This window comes from Eulemur rufifrons, chromosome 16, assembly GCF_041146395.1.
Source record: "Eulemur rufifrons isolate Redbay chromosome 16, OSU_ERuf_1, whole genome shotgun sequence".
In the NCBI taxonomy this organism is placed as follows: Eukaryota; Metazoa; Chordata; class Mammalia; order Primates; family Lemuridae; genus Eulemur; species Eulemur rufifrons.
The window spans coordinates 37,606,902-37,630,584 of record NC_090998.1 but is presented as its reverse complement, the minus strand read 5'-3'; the positions used below and the strand labels follow the sequence as shown (position 1 = coordinate 37,630,584).

Genomic DNA, 23,683 nt, shown 5'->3' with positions numbered 1-23,683 from the left:
GACTTCTAACCGTACCTAGGCACTGGCAATCCTCTCCCCTTGGCTCCTTGGGGAATCTATGGTGCTGGTGGCAGGAGCCACAATACCCAGCTATTCACAGGAGAAACAGCTCTGGGTACAGAAAGCCTTAAATTCCCAGGGATTTACAGATACCAAGAGAGGTAAGTACACTTGGTTTTCACACATCATATAAGCTCCTAGGCATCCATGACTTCGGGATACTGGTGGAGAATTCTGGCTCATTCTAAGGCCACTTTATGGCAAGCACCATTGCCTATGTAAAGCCTTCACTGGGCACTGCACATTAAATTTCCTCCCATGAATTTTTAGGAGACGGAAGTAAAGAACGTGGACAGAAATGTCATTTGCAAACTTTTCAGTAAATCAGCAAAGGATTATATTTTTACTGGGCTAGCCCACAGTGGGTACATCTTAGAAGGAGCCTAGAATGACATAAGTAGCATCAAGGGCTGTGGATATGATCAGGATATTCTTAAGAACTGTCTCAGTTTCTTCTTCCCTTAAATAGCCTGGTTGCAAGTCACTTCATCTCCATCACATGAGGACTGGCAGATTTCAGCTCTGCTTCTGGCTCTGGCTCCAGTCTTCTGGTAAGGTTATTTTCAGGGCCAGACCTTCCCCGTGACCCCAGAGTGGGACCTGCTTACATGCCAGTTCCCAAAGTCTTCCCTGTGACCTTTCCATAAAAAGCAAACCATCCTGTGATCACTCCCTCACCCTTGCCCCACCCCCCAGGAAACCAGGGTGATATTTTCAAATGCAAAGAGTAAAGGGCAAATACAGCCCCTCTCTTGTCACTTAATTCCTTCACATCAAACCACGTGGCAGGCATTTTGGGAGACCGTAAGCCCAAACCAGAGTGGGATGACACAAGGACAGGATAAATATGGGACAGGAGTTCTCTGGAACATACCAGCTGAAGCATCATCGAAACGCTCTCCCAGGTGGCTTCCCTGATGTGATCTCCACCATCCACCAGGCCTTGATAACCCTGTGGGACACAGTATGCCCTTCAGCCTCTGCTGGGCTTCCCCTAAATCCCAGGATTAAGACAGGACCCCTAGGAAGAGGTTCTCTGAGAATCAAGTCACCTCATCCCATTAGTGATTCTTGGATGCTCATGAGACTGTCATATTTAACACAGTCCAATGAAGGAGACAGTAACTTTTTCAATATGCTCTTCCAATTTCTCCCATTTTTGAAATATCAGGATGTTCTTCCTAATATTTAATCTTAATTCCTCTTATTTTGGACTCATCCTATCTCCTCTAACCTGCTTCCCCGGGGACCACATAACAACAGATGGTTTTGACAACAATGGGGAAATGGAGAAGGGGATGTTGGAGGGAGGGAAGGAAAGGTGACTTAACAAGAGACTATAAAATCTGAGAGAAGAAAGGCAGACAGACCTTACAGAAAAAAGAGTGGGTGAAGCATGACAGGGAACTGAGAGAAGGGGGCCAAAGAGGGGTCAGAACCTCAGAAAGTTAAGCAAACTATAGAAATACAGCAAGACTCTTCCCTCCTGGGACTCTACCACTAGATATACTCAATTTGCTGTAAATGCTACCCACTTCGGTGGAAGTGAAGGCAGATCAAGAGTTACTTCTGCCTTTAAACTGAACAGGCAAGATGAAAACCCAGTTTGCAGATCCCTGGGTCCCAGCATCGCCACTGGAGCCAAGAGTGGGAAGGAGTGACTCATGGAGACAGGAGAGCCAGGGAAAGGCAAACACAGCAATGGAACTGGGAGGTGAGGAAACAGAAAGTGGGAAGGGAGTGGGAGGCACACGAAGCAGAGAACAGAGAAAGAATGAGGAAGAACAAAGTAAAGAACCAACCTCATGGACAAAGAAGACGCGGGCACCAGTAAAGATACCGACTCGAACCACAGCCCGGACAGCTGCATTCATTCCTGCAAGGAGGGAGAAAGAGTCAGGGAGAGGTTACTCCTAACAAAAGAAGTTATACCTGGCTAAAGACATGGGTCAGTCCTTTTCCTACGCTTTTCTCTGAATCGAGAATAATTCTCTCATCAAAGTATTCTGGGCTCCCCAATCCCAATCACTACATTCAATGTTAATGGAGCCCCCATTCATTCCCCCCCACCCAAAAATATCCTGCCTTTCCCACAACCTTTCCTTGACAGGATCATCCTGTAAATAACGACGATAGGAACAAGCAAGCACTTTCCTGAATGTGTACTGTGGGTCAGACGCTGCCAAGAGCCTCTCAGACAGCATCTCATTTAATCCTATCCACAACCCCGGAGTTGCCTCCATTTTACAGATGTGGGAACTGCAGCTCAAAAAGGTCAAGGTCGCAGAGCTAATACTCTTAGGAAGTTCAGATTTGAATTCAAGTTCTAAAATACCTAACTCAACACTGTTGACCTCTATGCCTTGCCCTGCTAATCTCGATGGCTGTACTAGGTTTTTCCTTGCTTTCTGTACTGAATCTAGACATTAGCTTCGGTAGGCTTTTCGGGACAAAGACATGATCTCTGTGGTTCAGTGACCTGATGAGTCACACAGTCTGTTCACAAGCATGCCTGTTGCTGGGTGGCTGATTCTCCCAGTCTATGCACACGCAAGCACACAACTTTTTCATGTCATTTGTGTTGGTATATGTTTCAATGTGTGCCGCACAGTTGTGATTTGCTAGCTCCCACACTGCCAGGGGAGGTTGTGACCAAGCGTGCAGGAAGAATTCATGGGGACTCTATTCTCTCACTGCCTTCTCCTGGAATTCACTCAATTAGTCAACACAACACTTACTGACCTCCTCCTGTGGCCCTGTATATAAGATGTGTATGGGGAACTTACAAATTATGCTATAAATTATTCTTCCTCTGCTTCCACTGGGAGAAAAAAATTAGGACTAAAACCGAGAAGGGAGCCTGCCCCTTTTTCACAGATGAGTATTATCCCTCTCCCAGTGGCTGCTCAATGACAAATACTCTTGCAGGGGCACTTACGGAACACAGCAGGTGTTCCACAAGTGTGTTTCATATTAGGAACAATGCTACTAATACTGCGCTAAGCATGGCTTTATGGGTGACAGGCGGTAATGCTCAAGGAATAGCAGCCATGAGACATCAACTTCTCACGCACCATTTTGGCCACCTATATACCATGTGAACAAGTCTGGCTTTTATCCTGTAGGCCAGGGTTTAACTGGGGATCCACAGATGACAGGTTTCAGGGAATCTGGGTACCCCATAAAACTGTGTGAACAGTTTTGTGGGCAAGGACATTTCTTCTGGGAGAAGGTCCAAAGCTTTCATTTGATTTTTAAAAGGGTCTGTGATTCCTGCCCCCTACCCCTCCAACAAAAAAAGTTATAGAAAATGACGACTCCCTAAAGAGCAGAGGGACACGATGAGATCTACATATTAGAAAGGTAATTCTGGCAGCAGCATGGGAGATAGCTTGAGAGAGGGGACACTAGGATTAGGAGGCTACTTGGCATCCTAGACAAGAGATGTGGAGGGCTTGGACTCAAAGAGTAGCATTTGGGACAAAACAAATACTGGACGGAAGACATCTAGGAAAAAGAAGCAACAAGACTTATATCTAATCAGCAGTGTGACTACATTTCAAGGTTTTGAAGAAGAAGGAAATACCCTAAGATTGACTTAGGCAAAGGACAAAACTGTGGTGCCATTAACTGAGCAGGGCAAGTTTTGGTTTGGGAAGGTTGGGGTGAGGATGCTACATTCATATTTGGACATGTGGAGTTTGCAGTTCTTGTGGGGCATCTATGTGGACTTGGAAGAGACTGTTTCAAGAGAACACAGAGAATCATAAGGGGAAAAGGGCGAGGAATGGAACCCTGAGGAAAAACAACGATGAAAGAATGGGCAGGGGAAGGGGCTCCATGAAGGAAACCACTAAGGAGCAGCAAGAAAGACAAGAAGAACCGGGGCTTAGCAATGTCTTGGTAGCCAAAAGGGGACAGTTTCAAGAAGTGGGAACACTCACTGCCAAAAGCTTCTGACAATTGATCTAAGATAAGGACTGGAAGGTTGGGCTTGTCAGTAAGAGGGCACTGCTGAGCACGGAGACAAAGCTTATGTAGGATGTCATTAAGACAAAGCCCCATGAAGTCTAGAAGTTCACACCCTTAAGCTGAAGGGATCAAAACCAAAAAGTCTGTGAAGGGAAGGGGCTTCTTAGAAGCTTCAGGAAAAGCCTGTGTGTGTGAAAGGAACAAGATCATAGTCAACACAAAGCCATCAATGCCTTAGGAAAGATGAATAAAGTCAGCTCAATAAGATCAGAACAGACAGGAAACTGGAGTTTGTTTTCCAGCCTGTCACAAGGCCTAGAAGATTCTCTCCTGGATACCTCGAGTTCTGGAGTATGAATTTGTAATCTTAGAAAATAATGGAAAAAAATTATTCTGAAATGTATAGGTTGGAACATTGTTTCCTGCTTCCAAGCTGAATAAGTTGGGTGGGGAGATTTAAGATAAACAAATGACTTAAAAGCAAAGCAAACAACAGGCGGTAGGCAGGGAATATTCAAATCTGTTGGGCAAAAGAAAAATTCTACAATAAGGAAGATTCTTTCTCTTCTCCCTCTGGAAAGGACCTCAGGTGTACACCCAGACTGGGGTGTTTGGTTTATACTACGGAGTCTCAGTAATCCTTTGGGCTCTCCTATCCAAACTCGCTGGCCTACACTGGCCCCAAGCCAGTCCTGGCCAGAGTCTCCTTGGCTGTTCCATGTTGCCCTAAATAACACTCGATGAGCAGCCGCCTGACTTATTAGAAGCAAGACGAAGGATAAGATTACAGGCACCACCTGTATTCTGGGTGCTGTCGGGGGTAGGGGGTGTTCTGCAGAACATCATAAGCACATAGTTTAGAGTCTCCAATTATAGCCTATTGGGCTATTGGGAAGAGGCTTTGGGAAGAAAAATATGGCTGATGGGTCTCCATGAGACTAAACAGAAAAAAACTAATAAAGGACTCGATCACAACTTTTTTGAAAGCTGATACTAAAAAGTTTCTTTCCACTTTATCTTGGAATAAGATACAAAGATTTATGAGGACTAAACGTTTGTTAGGTGTGAATTATACTTTCTAGTGGATATATAACTAAAGATTATAAACCTGAGAATAGCTATCCAGAGTGGTAAAAGAATCCCTGTTCCTATCAACCTTTAAAAATAGAATAAGCCAGGCACAGTGACATAAACCTGTACTCCCAGCTACTCAGGAGGCTCACTTGAGCCCAGGAGTTTAAGTCCAGCCTGGGCAATGTAGCAAGACCCCATCTCTAAAAAAATAAAATAAAATAGGCTAAACGTGCATTTGCAATGACTGCCTGTTTGGAGACAGAGGGCTAGAGCAGATGACCGAGGTCCTTTCCAGAGGTAGAAGACAACAATTTCATAAGGTTAACTGCAGCACGGTTTCGGCAGGCTGAGGCCATTCCTGGGCTGGAAAGGGAATTAAGATTTGGTATTTAATCAGCTCAGCATCCCAGAGTCCTTGACTTTTGAGCTCAGGATGTTTGATTCCTGGCCATTTTTCTACCTCAAGAGATTATCGCTTTGATGATAATCAGGAAGGACAGAGCTGTAGCTCCCGTGGAGTTTACAGAGCTCGACCTCACTTTCCCACATGGCCCATATCCCCTAGGGAAAAGCATTTCTGAGTTTTCTTCCTGGGAGAACCAGGGCCCATCAAACTTATCTCTGGAAAGCCCACTTCTGAATTTGAGCTACTCCTTCAGCTGGGACCTCTCAGCTCTATTTTGAGTTTTCTGTTTTGCCTCCCGAGAATTTCATTTTCTACCACTCTCAGTCCCTACCGACATGTGCCTGTGAGGTTACATGGATTCACAGGTGGGATATTTCCCTGGATACACTGTGCCCATCACAGCATCCCACAGACCTTGGCTCAGCTGGGCCCTTCAGAAATTAGCTTATCTATAGCTCCTGCCTCCATGAAAGATGGTCCTTCTCTTATAGTAGGTGGGTTCCGGTCATCCCTATAGCAAGAGGGTCTCACTGCTCAGGATCAGAAGCTGGAAGGGCTCTGCTCCTTTCAGAACCAAGTTAAATTCTAGGCATTTTTCGCCCTCTGTCCCTCTCCAAAGGGCCCTTCTCCATCATTTCATAACTCTGTGTCTCACTTGGATATTTTAGTAGGCTCTCTCTTCCCCTAGCCTGACAATCTAAGTCCACAGGCCATTCTACCAAGGCTTCAGGATCAACACTCAAGAGTGTATGTTGAAGAACTCAGTGCTGGCAAGGGATTCCGCCAGGAGAGATGACAGAAGTCACAAAAGCCAGGTCCGCAGTCTCTACAACCTCAACTAGGACGCTGCACTCCTAACCTAGTCACTTTGCCCAAATTCTGACCTCTGTGCCCTCCTTCCTGAGTTTTTTCATTCTAGCACTTTCTGATTCATAACATATATCACAATTATAATTAAATAACATTGTTTAAAAATATAAAGTCTAGCTTTACTAATATACTAATAAGAAGTATCATAAGGGCAAAGATTGTGTCTGACTTCTTCACTGATGAATCCTTAGCGACTATTGTCCTACTTGACACACAGTAGATGCTCATTAAGTTTTAATTAATTAATAATATGGCCATTATTTACTATGTGCCAGCTACTCTTCTAAGAACCTTACTTGAATAAAGAGTTCAGTTTCTTGAAATCTATATTCTCCATGAAGTCTTTTCTGATTAATCCAACCAGGGCCTACCATTTCATTATATAAGTGGATTCTACTTGGTTAATGCACACTTGGTTATTTTTATTTATGCGCCTCACATAAAAATTCTAGTGATATATGATACTTTCCACATTAAACTGTAAGTTCCCAAAGAAAATCAACTTCTTCACAGCACACAAGACAGGGCTCTACACAAAGTGAGTCCTTGGCACAAAGTCTAGGGAAGCCTAGGGACAGTGGTGCAGAGGTAGGTAGGCTGGCTGGGACCGCTTTCCTTCTCTCTTTTTTCCATCATAGTCTCCATGTCCTAGCCTCCCTTTCAGAGATTCTGTCCCTCTTCAATGTATTATAAACTAGAATGTACAAGAAGATTAAAACAGAAAAAAATTAAAAAAAAACCAAAATCACACATCCCCTCTCTCCCACTTCATTTTTCCTATATACCCAATTTTCATGACTCCCAGATTTCTTAGACTCGACCCAGAGGGAGGGTTCTCTCTGGCTCTGTTTTCTGCCCCTCCACCCTCAATGGATCTGCACTGATTAACTGCCGCTGTTCCCATTTGTCCAGGGGTTATAAGAATGGAAGGGGAGGAAAGGCCAGAGAAAACAGAGAGTGCCTCCCTGACCCTGGTCAGTGCAGGAACTCTCCAGACATCAGAGGTAATAACTGAAGATCTAGTTAGGGCCTGCTAAATACCAATTCTGGGTCTCCTCCCTTTCCCACCATTTCCAAAGTATGTGAAGCGAATCTACCTACCGTCTTCTCAACAATTTTATCTTTTTAGTCTCCTTCTAATGTTGCTTGAGAAAACACCATTCTTTTAGATACCAGAGGACCAAAATGGCCCCAAATCTTCAGAGAAACTTGGAAAGAAGTTTTATGAAGATAGGGGTAAATAAAAGTAGAGCAAATAGAATCCAAGTGAACCTGGGGACTCAGACCTGACAAAGATTTTTTAGGAAAGTCCAGGATTCCAGTGAACCTACAGAAGGAGAGTTCTATTCTATAAGCTAAAGGAGTCAGGAAACTCCAAGGGATATACCAACCATGTTTTTTGTCCCCTTCTCCTTACCTTGGGCATCTCCACCGGAGGTTAACACGGCGATGGCTTTGCCGATCCCCAGAGTTTTGGCTGCATGGTGCTCTTCATGGGTCATGATCCACTCTAGAATTTAAGACAACAGTCAGTTAAAATGCAGCTGGATCAATGTGCTACTAGCTCAAGAAATGGCTCTGTTAGACTGGCTAGAGCCACTTCAGTCAGGCTCTCCCACTACACTAAGTCTGGACTTCGCAGCCTGGGAGCTTTGGACTTCTTCCAGAGGAGAGCCACACCCTCGCAGACTGACAAACTGAAATGTCACTGTAATCAAGCCCAAGACTGCAAAAGTCCTGGTTAATCCCTCCTTGTTCCCTCCCACCCCAAGTGGAACCTATCTGGGGAATAAGCTAAGGTCAGGGAGAAGAGCAGTTGACTGAACAGCGGTGAGAAAGCAAGAAGAAAGTTAAGTTAGCCTTGAGGATGCCTCCTTTTTAATGAAGGGAAGGGTTGTTGCAGAGGGTAGGAATCAGATGAGGTTTAAGGCACTGACTGAGAACTAGCAAAGTATTAACAGAAGCAGAAAAGCAAGGGTAGCTTGGGTTATGGTTAAGATTTAGGGTTGGGTGTTAGGGAATTGAGTAGGGTTAGGTGACACAGAGTTGAAACTGGAGGTTTCAGATTTGAGGTTATAAAGCACATGAGAGCTTGGGCAAGTTAATGGTGTCCATCTCAGAGACGGTTAGGGACTTTCTTTGGCTCTTCCCATCCCTCTCAGGCTGTCAGCCTCCTGCATATCTCTTGATCCTTTGTCTTTCGGCCATGTCCCTCACACTACATACTATCAAATGGGAAGGGTAACACAAAATCACTACCATGTATACACAGATATGTACACATGACATGGGAACCCCTTCATATTTTTGTCTTTAGAGATTATCTCTCTCAAAGGAACACATAAGACATACTTTTGTATCCATAAAATGTCAATGGAATCATCATTCTCCTAACTTTCCAGGCTAAAACCTGTTATTTTAAAATTTATCTCCTCCATCTCAGAATCAAAACAGTAACCAAATTCTATTATTCTCCCTCCTTATTATCTTCCTTCATTCATCCCCTCCTTTCTATCCTCATTGCCTCTTTCTGCCCGAATTGCTTACTACAATAGCTGGTCTCTCTCCACTTGTGTTCCCTTCTTCACTCTATTAAACACACAAAATAAACCTTCATGGGAGGGTCAGAGGTCCCTGAGGCTTCAGTAGAGAAAGGATTCATTCACATGAACAGGAGTTTTAAGGGCAGCTCGTGTTTGTGCCCTACATCTGGGGAAATCAGGGTATCTGCCTATAGAGACATAGGTCAGGCAAACACACAAATCACCCATGCCAATAAAATACATGCAATGAAACACATATGAAGACATCCACACGAACATATAGTGTTATTAAGAGACACAGATTAATAAACATACTACATATAATCAGTACTGACAGATAAAGTCCAAACTTCTTGGCATTCAAAGCTTCCACAATCTAACCCTTGCCTATGGCTTCAACCTTTGCTTCCATGGATTCTCTGTTCCATTGTCCCCTGAACTTTATTTTGCTGTCCCCAGGCACTTTTGTGACCAGGCACATAACATCCCTTGTCCAGATGGCTACCCTGGCCCTTTCCACAGATCCGTACCCTACTCCATTATTTAAGGACAGTCCGTGTCATACCATTATTAAACCTATTAAACTTTCACTGATTACCACAGGTCAAGGAAGGCTTCTTTTTGGACCTCCTCTAATCATATATTGTCTGGAACTGGATCATTCATTTAGCACTTAAATACTACTTTATGTGGCATTTTAATTGCTTCTTATGCACTGAAAAGAGGGTTGGGCTAGATCAGGGGTCAGCAAACTACAGCCCACAGGCCAAATCTAGCCCTTCTCATGGTTTTGAATGGCAGCAAGCTATGGAAGGTTTTTACATTTTTAAATGGTTGCAAAAAGTATTTCATGACTGGCAGCAAGCTATGGAAGGTTTTTACATTTTTAAATGGTTGCAAAAAGTATTTCATGACATGTGGAAAATATTATTTGAAATTCCAATTACAGTGTCTATACTATCCTCATTCATTCACCTATTACCTATGGCTGTTTTTGTGCTCCAACAGTGAAGTAGATATTGTGACAGAGACCCACTAGCCTGCAAAGTCTAAAATATTTACTATCTGGTCTTTTATAGAAAAAGTTTGCAGGCCACTGGACCAGATGATTGCTAGAGTCACTTTTCCTAACTAGACTGAAAACTCCTCCAGAGCAGGGGTCATGTTCCTGTTTTAAAAACTCTCACACAGCCTGCCAAAGCTTGATGAGTCCATGCATGTAACAGGAACTCAATAAATACTTGGTGAAAGTATTAATGAACAATTGAACAACACGAAATACAAATATATGAGAATTTCAAAATAGGCTTGGATACAGATGTACCTCTATATTCTCTCTACTTCTAACAACACATTTAAGACTTAAAAAATCATATAGTGACAAACAGTGAAAGGGACATAAACACCTGAATAGAGGCACTCTCTTAGTTAACTAGAATGTAATGTACAAATTTCTGCTGTTTTCGAAAAAGAAAGACTAAGTAGCTGGAACAAATAGGAAAGCAAAAAATTGTAAAGGAAAGAACAAGACATCAGAGTATGCTGATCCCTTTTTCCCTGAATTTTTTCTTTTCATTCATTCTTGCAACTCATCACTGTGTAGAAAGAAGCCCATACAGGGATTATCTACCCCTGGAGGCTTCGGTGAGGAAGAAAATTCACCCTAACCAGGGGAAGGTTAGGAGTGCTGACCTGTGGGAAAAAGAAAAAAAAAAAAACAGCTCATATTCTTCTCCTGAGTCTCTAAGGCAGTTACAGAGGCACAGGACACAGAAATAAATGCAGACTCATATATAGGCATCCTTTACAGACCCACAGCGACACGCACGCAGAGATAAGCAGACACAGATACTAAAACATATCTGTAAAATCACGTGTGTGTATATAAGCACGCGGGAGGGAGAGATTCGGAGAGGCAGCATCAGAGGCACACAGATTTGAACTGGATAAGCGCCAGGGGTAGGGTCATCCCGCCAAGGGCAACACTGTCCGCCACCGCCGCCCATCCCTGACTCCTAGGGAACGGAGCGAGCGCGCAGCGGAGGGAGGTGGGCCGAGGGGCTAGATTCTTCACCACTGCCCTGCCCATCCCCCCTCGGCTCCGGATTCTGATGCCGCATAGCCTCTTCTTTTCCCTTCTGCTCCCTTCAGTTCTCCCCCAACCTCCTCCCAGCCCGCACACTCCCGCCTCCCTCCCAGCTTTCCCCTTGCTCTTCGCCCATAGCCCCTCTTGCCTTTTAGTCTTAGCTCTCCTCGGCCTCAGCTTTCTTGCAGATTGTCCTTGGGGAAGGGGGAGGGGAGCTTGGCGAACACGGGGAGGAGCCAGGTGGAGGCAACCAGGGAGGGGGAAGGAGGGAGGGGTTCCCAGCCTCCACTAACAGATGCTGACAAAAAGGCTCCGCCTCCTCCTGCTCGCCTTTCTCCCCCTCTTCCTCCTCCCCCGAAGAACTCAGCTCAGATACGACTGCGGCTTAGTTTTCAGTCCCCGGGGGGTCCTGGGCCCTCATAACTATCTCGGGAGCCGTCAGCTCCTGAATGTAGTGGGAATCAGAAATTATTTAGTTGCTTCTCTTGCTTTCAACAGCAACTTTTTCCTAGTTTGAGCCTAGACACCCTGCATTCCAACATCTTCAGCAACTGATAATAAAACGTACCCTTCTGGCCCTGTCTGACCCCTATCACTCTTAACAAACATTTATTGGGAGTCTGTGTGCCAGGTTTTGTATTCGATGCTGAGAGATGAAAAGATAAATAAAATAGAGTCCCGGACTTCGAGGAACACTGATGTTTAAACAATGAACATTTCTATAGAATAACTTCAAAGAACACCTTTTACGTTACCTTTCTCAGAAAATACAGAAAAGCTACCTATTTGGAAAGGAAGAACCCTGAGGCAAGATCGCAGCTGTGAAAGCCCCTTCTCAAGCCTGCAGTGGGAGGCAGGTGCAGGATTCTGGTAGTGAAGCAAGAGTATCAGCTGGGCTTCACAGCAAACAGGATCCACCTGGGAACATGGGTTAGCAGCCCCCAGAGCAAGAGGTGCATTCCTTACACAAATCTTCTTTTCTCCTTCCCTTGCTTCACCTACGCCTTTGCTCCATAGTCATGTCTCTTCTTGTGGCTTTTCCTACTGCCCTTTCTCCTGCTTACTTTTGTTTCTGCCCCAGCACATTCTGGCCACAAACAATTAAGAAGTGTTTAGGTTTTATTTCTAAGTGACTAAGAGATAAAACCATTTGAATATACAAAAAAAAAAAAAAAAAAAATCTTGTACTCCAAATGATATTGCAAGTCAGTAATAAAAAGACAATAACTCAATTAAAAGTGGGCAAAAGATACGAACGAACATACATCTCACCAAAGAAGATATACAGGTGGCAAATAAATGTATGAAAAGACATCAACATCATATGTCATTAGGGAACTGAAAATTTAAAAAATGAGATACCATCACACACTTATTAGAATGACTAAAATTTAAAAAAAACTGACGATACCAAATGCTGAGAATGTGGAGCCACAGAAACTCTCACTCATTGTTGGTAGGAATGCACAATGGTACAGTCACTTTAAAAGGCAGTTTGATAGTTTCTTACAAAGCTAAACATAGTCTTACCATATAATCCAGCAATATGAGTTGGAAATCACATCCACAGAAAAACCTGCACATGAATGTTTATAGCAGCTTTATTCACAATTGCCAAAAACTGGCAGCAACCAAGATGTCCCTCAAAAGGTGAATTGATAAACCATGGTACATCTAAACAATTGAATAATATTCAACAATAAAAAGAAATCTATCAAGCCATGAAAAGACATATTGCTTAGTGAAACAAGCCAGTCTGAAAAGTCTACATACTGTATGATTCTAACTATATGACATTCTGGAGGAGGCAAAACTGTAGAGACAGTAAAAAGATCAGTGGTTAACTGGGGCTTGGGACAGATAGGGAAAAATGAATAGGTGGATTTGGGGGGCAGTGAAATTATTCTATATGATGCTGTAGTGGTAGACACGTGACATTATGCATTTGTCAAAACTCAGAACCATAAAACACAAAGAATGAACCCTAATGTAAACTATGGCATTTAGTTAATAATAATGTATCAATATTTGTTCATCAGTTGTAACAAATGTACCATACCAATGCAAGATGTTAATAAATACAGGAAATTGAGCAGGAGAGGGATAGGGCATGTGAAAACTTTCTGCTCTATGTGCTCAATTTTCTGCAAATCTAAACTGCTCTCAAAAATAAAGTTTATTAATTTAAAAATATATATTCTGTTCAATGAAATATCAAATAAAATTGTGCTATTAAAAAATTTAAAAAGGTCTGAATAGACATTTCTCTGAAGAAGATATACAATGACCAATAAGCACAAGAAAAGATGCTCAACATCAACAGCCATCAGGGAAATGCAGACCAAAAACACTTCACTTCATTGAAAGTGACAATATAATGTCATACGTATTAGAATGGCTACTATCAAAAGGAAAAAAGAAAGAGAGAGAAAGAAAGGAGAAGGAGAGAAGAAGAAAAGGAAAGAAGGAAGGAAGGATGGGAGGGAAGGAAAGATGGAAGGGCTGGGCGCGGTGGCTCACGCCTGTAATCCTAGCACTGTGGGAGGCCGAGGCAGGTGGATTGTTTGAGCTCAGGAGTTAGAGACCAGCCTGAGCAAGAGCAAGACCCTGTCTCTACTAAAAATAGAAAGAAATTAGCTGGACAACTAAAAATATATATAGAAAAAATTAGCCGGGCATGGTGGCACATGCCTATAGTCCCAGCTACTCGGGAGGCTGAGGCAGGAGGATCGCTTGAGCCCAGGAGTTTGAGGTTGCTGTGAGCTAGGCTGATACCACAGCATTCTAGCCGGGGCAACAGAGTGAGACTCTGTCTTAAAAAAAAAAAAAAGAAAGAAAGAAAGAGAGAAAAGTGTTAGTGACGAAGTGAATAAATTAGAATCTTTGTGCATTGCTGGTAGGAATGTAAAATGGTGTAGCTGCTGTGGAAATTTGGCATTTCCTCAAAAAGTTAAACATAGAGTTATCATATGAGCCAGCAATTCTACTTCTAGGTATATAACCAAGACAAATGAAAATATATGTACACACAAAAACTTATACTACAATTGTTCATAGCAGCATTATTCATAATAGGCAAAACATGGAAACAGCCCAAACATCCATTAACTGATGAATGGATGAATAAAATGTGGCATATTCATACAATAAAATATTATTCAGCATTAAAAAGGAAGTACTGATACATGCTGCAACATGGATGAAACTTGAAAACATTACGCTAATTAGAAGAAGCCATTTACAAAAGACCACGTCATGTGATTCCATGTATATGAAATGTCCAGAACAGGCAAATCTATAGAGACAGAAAGCAGATTAGCAGCTGTCTAGGAGTGGGGTGAAATGGGGAATGACTGCTAATGGGTACAGGACTTCTTTGGGGGATGATGAAAATGTAGTAAACTTGGAGTGGTTGCAAAACTCTATGAATATACTAAAAACCACTCAACTGTACACTTTAAATGGGTGAATTTTATGATAATGAATTATATCTCAATAAAGACATTAAAAATATTGGTGGGAAAAGCCTGAAAGCTCCTGTGGGAAACCAAAATACACCACCCCAAATTATATTCTTTGGCATATTTTGAAATGGCTATTCAGAGGGGCTGCAGACACGGGAATAGCTCTGAAAAGCCATCTTTTGTTGGGGAGATTTCCATCTGTAGAGGAAATCTACATTAGTGAAGTAAAAAAGGCTTTCTCTGAGGCTCCGTTATCTGTCCCATCCAGATCTAGGAAAGATTAAGTCAGAAGAAAAAGAAACTAAAGTCTGATACTTTTAAAGATCAGAGAAACTTTTACTGTAGGCTCCTGTCTATTCTTTCCAAGGGCAGTTCTAAGATTACCTGGAGTTTTTATCTGCCTAAGAAGACAGCCTTTGCTCATCATGCCTTTCCTCCCCTCACTCTCCCATGACCTATGTTGCCACCTCCCCTTGAGAAGCCACAAACACCTATTCTTTTCTGTAGACTCAGGATGGTTAAAAACTTCAGTCATCTGGCTCTTTTGGAATCTCATATTTTGTGTGGTTGCCATACACACATGTGCACATGATAAATATGTATACCTTTTCTCCTATTAATCTACTGTTGGTTTGTTTTATAGACTCAAATTATCAAACCTTCAGAAGGGTAGAGGGAAAATTCCCTTCACCCCTACATTTCCTGCACATTCTGAGGTTTCTAATTCCAACTAACGCTGAAGGCTGAAATTTGAGAGGCAACCCAGCCCTTCCTCCCTCTATCCACTACCAACTCCTATGTCTCCATTAAAAGTGCTCTTAATGAATTATTGCACTAATAAGTCTACCTTAATTAGATGAAGGCAAGGAAATGTCACTCAGTTACTAATACCCTTACCCCAAGACATGTGATCCCTTAGGTAACTTTTTCTGTCCAGAATGTTAAAGAAGAAAGTATTCAATGATACTTGTTAAATCGGTGAGGCAGACTTTATTCAGGACCATTGTGGTGGGCAAAGGGACCATGGCAATGGGATTCTACAGTCAGGGAGAAGGACTGGGCTCAACTCCGAATGCAGCATGGACAAGTGGAAATTTATAGCCAAGAGCGGGGGTCAGTGGATGGAAATTCTAAGAGGAAACCTCAGGGATAAGGCAGATTCTGGCTAAACCAATCTAATAGGATTCTTGCTGAAGACAGACGAGGGTGGTCAGACATCACCTGGGGGACAGTGGAGGAAGAAAAACTTGATCAGATATCGAGAATGATCATATACCAAGGATGGGTAGTTCTTGCTAAACTGACTTAGCAGGGTTCTTTGCTAAAACTAGATTTTACAAGGAAGTGGACAGATGGGCCTAGAAGAAGGTTCAGAAGCCTGACTAAAGTTTGGCCAAGCAAAGAATCTTTGTCAAGGGGTCAATTATCCTCTGGGGTTCTTGGAAAACTCAATGAGTGCAAATTAAGGAAACATCATCATATAGGACACTCAGGGAACATTCAGGTCAGTTGGCGTTGGGGTCCTAGAAAAGGAGAATTTGCTCAGAAGTACTGAGGCCTTCCCTATGGTCATCTCTGTACAATCCCTAAACCTTAAGACATTACTTCCTGAGAGTTAAACTGGTAAAAACCAACACAAAATACAGTAGCCAACAGAAGAACTACTTCAAATTAAGAAATGGTTGTAAATGTCTTCCTGATAAGAATGTTGAGAAGCCCCTATTCATTATTAATTCATTCATACTCATACATTCAACAAATACTTATTGAGGACTCATTATGTGCCAGCCACTGTGCCAGCTAATGAGCTATACAATAAACTCCCATAGAGTTTATAATCTAGAGGGACTATGAAGAGTTCATAGGAAGTTTACATTTCACTGGACCTAAAATATAATTGAAAAAATCAATAACCCCATTAACATCTGTAGCATAATGTATTAATGTATCAGTTGAGCGTAAATGGAGTAAAAAAAAAATGGGACCTGGATAGTAAGGATTTGGCAGTGTTTACTCAGTACTGTTTAAGGGAAAGATACCAGTGGACACAAATATTCTAGCATCAGTGATGGAAGATATGATGAAACAAGGATAGCTCCTTGAAAATGGGTTTTCTTTCCTTTTAATCCTAAACTCCAGGATCATACATTTCCCCTTTTCTGAATTTTCTGTTCATCAAACAACTTTTAAATTTTAAATATAGTTTACCAGGAAGCTTAACAATTTGGAAGGGGCACTTTAGCTAGCTAATGTTGACTTATGAATCAAAATTTGGATCCATAATTTAATGATGGTAGACTGATGATGGGAGAGAATGTCTGAGATCTGGGCAGTTCTAGAAAATGCAGCATTTGTCCAATCCCCATTCCTCTACTGGAGAGGCTGAGAAACATTCCTCAGGGCAGAGTGTTGGTGCATGAAGCCTACAGGTGAATACACTGTGGTGACTAAGGAAGAGTGGGCTTAAGAAATGGTCTAAACGTTGTCATAGAAGCCAGGGTGCCTAAGGAAAGTGTCAGGAGTAAAATGCAGAGCTCAGCAGAGTTATAGGACCACAGATCACAAGAACAAAGCAACAAGTTACATAGTCAAACAAGAGATGATGCCAACAAGTTCTTGCAACTAAACTAAGCCAGTAGCTGGATTTGTACTCATTCCAAGATTTTCATTGCTGTTATGGTTTAAAGGGGCTGGAAAAGGACACCCTGGACCCTTCTTCCAGAGTAGAAAGATGAAACATCCTGGGTTTGTGCTAGAGAAGAACTTGGGGCCCTCTTATAGGCCTCTCAAGAGGGCTTATGTCTATTCCAATGATTGAAGTATAGGAATTAGCCATGATACTACTGGAAATCGAGAATGTTGTCCAAAATATACCCACCTTTCTTCAGTTGTTGAGGCCGGCAGCTAGAATTCAATCTTTGTGGTAGCTGGACATGGTAGCAATGGGAGAGTAGGGGAGTAGGATTGAATGCATAAGGAGAAGGTCAGTTGGAGCCAGAATACTGTGAGATTAAAGTCCACATTCCCTCTACCTTCAATTACCTGGTGGTGGTCTTCCTATTCTCAGCATACTAGGGAAAGCTAATGTGCTTAGAGGAGAGCCAAATGGTAATCTCAGCTTACATGTCATACCCTGGTATCCAGCAATGAAAGGCATATTCTTTATACCTATCCTCAGTGTACAGGAAAATACTTAGAAGATTGTCTTAGGCTACCCAGAGCTCTCCAAGGATCAGCCAGCTAATTGGGATACTGGCGTGAAGTCCAGGCAAACAGTAAGGGAAAAATATATAATTATTATGAAAGAAGGCATTATGAGGGAGAGACGTAGACGATGTTTAAAGAGAATTCTCCAACAGCTAGATAGGTAAAGCCCCTGAGCAGCTGAGATATTCTAAAACAGCTGATTCATATGCTCTGACCATTAACTATGTTGTGGATAGGTAAATGAATATATGGAGAGCTTTGGACAAGAGGACTATCCTGCAAACTAGGATAAACCTAAATATTACTGCCAAGTAGCTGAGTAGTTCATGTAGATAGAAGATCTCTTTGACAATAATTATCGGAGGCTGACACAGATGAGGAGGCAATAAAGATGATGTTGTATGCCATACCAATGAGTCCATTTACCACCATTAGGATGGTATCATGACTATGTAATGGGTACAGATATTAAGGCCACTCTGATGAGAAGATGAAGATGATGATGCTAGTGGTGTACCAGGACATTTAGAATGCAAAGTAAGTATGGCAGTCACCCAGGTGTGACTCTAAGCCAGGAGAAAAGCAAACAGCATATAACAGGTTTAATGTATCCATTCAACAAATACTGAGCACCTAGTACATGTTAGGCACTGTTCTAGGCTCAAGGGGATTCCAGATTGGTAAAACAAAACAAAACAAAAACCAGTGTCTGTCTTCATGGAGCTTATATGCTAGTGAGCAAAGCACATAATAAATTAGTCAAGTAGCAATAAGTGCTATGAAGAAAAATAAAGCAGGGCAGAGAAGCAGGGTGACAAGGGTACCATCTTGAGTAGGATAGACCAGAAAAACCTGACTGAGATGACATTTAAGAAAAGGTCTGTGCAGGTGTGGTGGCTCACGCCTGTAATCCCAGTGCTTTGGGAGGCAAAGGTGGGAGGATTGCTTGAGGCCAGGAGTTTGAGACCAGCCTGGGCAATATAGTGAGACCCCTGTCTCTACAAAAAAATTTTAAAAATTTAGCCAGGCATGATGGCACATGCCTGTAGTCCTAGCTGCTCAGGAGGCTGAGGCAGGAGGGTTGCTTGAGCCTAAGACTTCAAGACTGCAGTAAGCTATGATAGCATTGTACTCTAGCCTGGGCGACAGAGAGAGACCCTGTCTCTTAAGAAAAAAAGGCAAGGTCTGAGTGAGACAGGGACAAGTTAGGATTGTCATATCAGAGGACCACCAAGACTTCCTCTGGACTGGAATCAGAACTGTAAATGGACTACAGTGACTCGGTGGGTTGATGTTGTGAAACACTTGCAGCCATTAGCTATGGGCCTCTCTCTGGGTTGAAACAAATATCTATCTGGCCTCTCACTTCTACACAAACTCTGGATCTTATCTAGTCATTACCTGACTAATATACTGGTCATTATCTGCTTTGCTTTCCCCCACTAGAATGTAAACTCCATGAGGACAGACCTAGGCACAGGCATGAAGCCACTGTCTGCACTGGAGAGTCATTTTTAGCTCTAGCTGGGTTAGGGTGACCCCTGGAGACAGAGTAGCTTCCAGCAGTCACTAATATTAAGGTTTATGACACAGGGTACCTGTCTTGCTATTCCACCCCACCTGGCATAGACAGGCTCAGTTTCTCCATGTACCCTAGTTGGTTTAAGACAATGGTTCTGGGTTCCAGTCTAATGGAATAAGCATCATCTAGAAGCTGGTTAGAAATGCAAACTCTTGGGTCCCGCCTGGGACCAAATGAATCAGAAACTGTGGGGGTGGAGCATGGCAATGTGTTGTAACAAGCTATCCAGGTGATTCTCACACAAGCTGAAGTTCTAAGCTGTGGAGATCCACGAAGATCATCACTTCAAGAATGAATCTATAAGCCTCAAAGGCCTGGACGACTCCTAGGAGGTCACTTACACCAACTAGGATCGACCTCCTGAGAAAGATAGCTCAGGGAAGAGGTCACAGGTGACAAGATGACTCCCATTGTAGGTTGAAGGCACTACTTTCAAGTCTTGATCATGGCAGAGGTGAACAAACTCTTCAGCTGAGGTATGTAGTCTCAACCTTGGGCCAGATAAACTTTTTCTTTCCTTAAAGAAGTAAGCTTTTCGGGATAGCAGAGCAGACAAGACAAACAATTATGGTACAAGACAATCCTGGGAGCCTTCCTCTTCAGATTTGCCAACCTCTCATCAAATGTAATGTGGAAGCCTTAGCTATTTAGTAAGTACACAGTTGAAGGCATATACCTCCTAGGCTCTTAAATACATTTCCCTGGGTAACTTAGAGGTAGTTTGATATGGGAACACCCAGAATAGGGTGGCCCAAGAAAATATCTATCTGTCTATCTATCTATAATCTCTGTTAATCAATGGAAGGTTAAAGAAGTATTACACAGGTCTACTAGTATCCTTGAATATTTGACTGAAAGAAGAGTATTTGTAAGGCTATTTTTCCCACTCAAAGACCTTCCCAATTCAGTTGATGTTATAAGACCCCCTGAGAGTTTTAGCTCCATGAAGACTCAAGTTCTGTGGAACTGATCCTGGAAGTCTGGGATGGGGAGGTCAATGTTGAATGATGACTATGTTGAGATTAAGCAATCTTGATAGAGGCAGAACTCCCACTGAATTTTCTTCAGCAATAGTACAGGTTCTTAGATTGCTACAACATAGCATATATATGGAAAATCTTATCTCTGATGCAGAAAGCAAGTATAACTGCTTGGGAGGAACTTAGGCCACAGACAGCAGTCATAATCTCTACCTATCAGTAGCACTCACAATGCTATTTGGAGAAACTTTGCATCCTGGTCTTCATGGCCCACCTGGGGTTGAGTGTACAGAACACTCAGGTGCAGAGAAACGGAAGGGCAGCAAGGGGGCATGGGCAATGCTGGTAACAGATGGCCTAGGTGAAATGAAGACTATGGGTAGTTGTCTCACACTCTCACCTATCTTGGCATGCTAGCTACCTTTCTTTATAAAGCCTAGGGGCCCAGGAACATAGGGGTAAAGGGTGAGACCTAGGTGACTCACTCTCTTGCTGTGCCCTAGTGCAAGACCAAATGGCTTCCTTATGTTAGGAGTTGATCCTCTGTGGGCCAGAAACACACATACATAGACAGCCTGCCTCATCATTGTAAAGACAGAGCTGTTTATACCGATGGGCAAGGAATTGGAGAAAACAACAGCTTCAGCGGCTTCCCTACCAGGTGTGAAACAAGAAACAAATGTATTCCATTTTTCTGAAGGACTAGAGCCCAGCATCTCTCTACAGAACTGCACTTAGAGAAAGGAGCAGAACACCCTGGAGGGAAGGAGGGAAGCATGAGGAATTTTCCAGGCTGGCAGAAGCAGTAGAGGAACATCAGGCTAGGGGGTTTGCATGTTTTGGCATCAGTAGTGCTGTGCCCACCTCTGCTATTTGACGACATGAGTTCCTCACTGGTGCCCTATAGTGATATGTTACCTAGATGCAAGGAATGGAGCAAGACAGTGGCATCCACCTTACCAGACCAGGTAACCACTGCTGTCCCCCTCCAATCCATCCTCCACCCAGGAGCCAGAAAGATATTTTTAAAATACAAATATGATCCTGTCATTTTTCAGTGATTTCCCACAGCTCAAAAGTATTAACAAGAACCTTGAAGGCACTGCATGACCCAGCTCTCATACTGCCTTTATAGTTCACTTGCCAGCTAGGTTTCCCATCACTCAAGTCATACTGGCCCACTCTTCTCTTCCAATGAGCCAAATTCCTTCCTGTTTCAGAGCCTACTGTCCCCTTTTCCTGGAAGGTCTTCTCCCTTGGCCTGGCTAATGTATACCTATCCCTCAGGCCTTCCTGAGAAAGATTTATCTGACTTCTCAGGCTAGATTAGGTCCCTTGTTTTAGACTCTTATTACATGGTGTTATTTTCTAATTATGTAACCATGTGTGTGATTCTGTGATTACTATCTTACTCCCACAAGACTATAAACTTCATGAGGGCAGGTAATGTACCTGTTTTGTTTACTACTTTATTCCTAGTGCCAAGTACAGTGCCTGACATAGTATGTGCTCAACAATTTTTCTTGGAAGGAGAAGAAGGTGGAAAAGGAAGGAGGGACAGAAGGAGGGATGAAGGAAAAAAGGGGGGAAGGAAGGAAGGAAGCAGCCAGGAAAGGAGGAATGGAGGCCCCACTGGAGCTGGGAAGATACTTGATTCCCCTTCTCTAGTTAGAAAGCTGGAAGAGTTAAGAGTGGCTCTTACCTGAGGTCCCAATGTTTAAAGGGAGAAGTTGAACATCAGAATTTTGTCCAGGGATAATGCTGAGTTCAAACCACAGAAGCAGGTCCGAATGGGTCATCAAAGCAAAGGGGGTCTGAGGTGAGTTTAGGTATGGAGCAAAATGAGAATGGGAAAAGGAGGAAAGATGAGGGAAAATAAAAAATAATCTGTACAAATTCAAGACACAGTAGGGCAAAGCCACCAACTGGGTTTATTTCTTGTTCCTAGATGCTTTCTATGCATAAATAAAACAAGTCTGATTAAAGGGACATAGACCACACATAGTTGCCATATATAGATAGATAGATAGATAGATATTGCCCCAATATATGAATAAATTGGTATTCTTGTATATAAGCCATTTTTCTTGTGAGTGTGTTTAACTCTGGGAATATTAACAAGAGTGCATTAAGTTAGAATTTATGCAGAACCATGGTACCTGCCTCCATGCTGGAGCTCAGTGAAGCTCTGCCTAAACACTTGTTTGGCTCCTCCCTTCCCTACATCTCGATGGCATCATTTTTTAAAATTCAACATTTTGAACTAAAGTTATCAAGCTCTTAACTTACACATTATCTCTTATTTCCCCTCCTTGATCATCAGCTCCTGGGGAACAGGGAAGGTAGGTGTCTAGGTTCTCATTTTCTACTGAGTCCAGCACATTCACTTCAAATAGTAAGTGCTCAAAAAATTAGGAATAAATACTGCAATATATTTCACAGGTGGTAGGAGTGATTATTTAAATGAAATTGTTAACTTCTTGAGTAAATCTTTTTGGTCTTGAATTCCTGCTGAAAACATAAGGAATCTCTAAGGCATTTCCAAACTGTAAACTATAGGGACAATGACAAAACTATGTCCTATACATATGTTTTACAACATCTATATCATTTGTAGTATATTATTGGGCACATAGTGGGAACTCAATAAATGTTTGCAGTGAACTGACTCCAATATAGATGTATTGAGTTGAGAAGAAATGCATAGATGTGTTTCTGAAGCTTCATATAAATTGTGAATTGAACATTATTTAAAATATACAAGAGAAATTTCTTATTAAATGGATTATTAAAATCTTATTAAATGGATTCCTAAGGTGAATTTTTGACAACATTTAGAATCATTTTGTAATATAGTAACTCCTTAATTTAGTTCATTTTTTTAAGTTCCACATTTTTATATACCAAGGATGCTGACAACAGGATAAGCCAGATTAGTAGCTTACAGTTATGAGGGTACCAATTGATTTAATATTGACTAAATTATGTTATTGTTCATAGAGAGAAGTGTCCCTCTCTCTAGTTTTCCAGATGCTTGCTCTCTCTCTCTCTCACACACACACACACACACACACACTCTTTTTCCCTTGTGTCTTAAACTCATATTTCAGCTTTGGTAAGTCTACCCTGATTTATAATACCATGCATACACTTTTCATTTTGCTACATTCCTTTCCACATTCCTCCCCCTTGTTTACCCACATGCCTCACCAGTTTTCATAATAGGTATGTCTCCCACGGTGTCTGGATTATCCATAGTATCTAGACTCTTCAGGTCATCTGTCTTTCTTGGTGGCTTTGGTATGAGCATGCTAGAAGTTGAAGCTTCCCCAGCTGAAAAGCAATAGCTCTAGGTTACCCTCAAGGTGGGATTCAGGGGAGTGCTCCTTATTCCCTTTCATTTTCCATATGACTCTTAGCTGTCCAGGGCTTTCTTTCC

The 23,683-nt window shown here is 42.4% G+C and overlaps 1 protein-coding gene across 4 annotated transcripts in view; it reads right to left on the bottom strand.

Annotated features, from left to right (window-relative positions):
* The window catches only part of PFKM (phosphofructokinase, muscle), a 36,938-nt gene that overhangs the window by 11,552 nt on the left and 1,703 nt on the right, over positions 1-23,683 (bottom strand). For 2 of the 4 annotated variants that reach the window (XM_069491089.1, XM_069491088.1), the window contains exons 3-6: positions 23,455-23,577; positions 7,800-7,892; positions 1,863-1,936; positions 935-1,012 (exon numbers count right to left, since the gene is read on the bottom strand). In XM_069491089.1, coding sequence (XP_069347190.1) covers positions 935-1,012; positions 1,863-1,936; positions 7,800-7,892; positions 23,455-23,577 — 368 coding nt within the window. Of the gene's footprint in view, positions 1-934; positions 1,013-1,862; positions 1,937-7,799; positions 7,893-11,159; positions 11,207-21,946; positions 22,007-23,454; positions 23,578-23,683 lie in introns of those variants that run through there. The other 2 variants (XM_069491091.1, XM_069491090.1) reach the window with 2 other exon arrangements.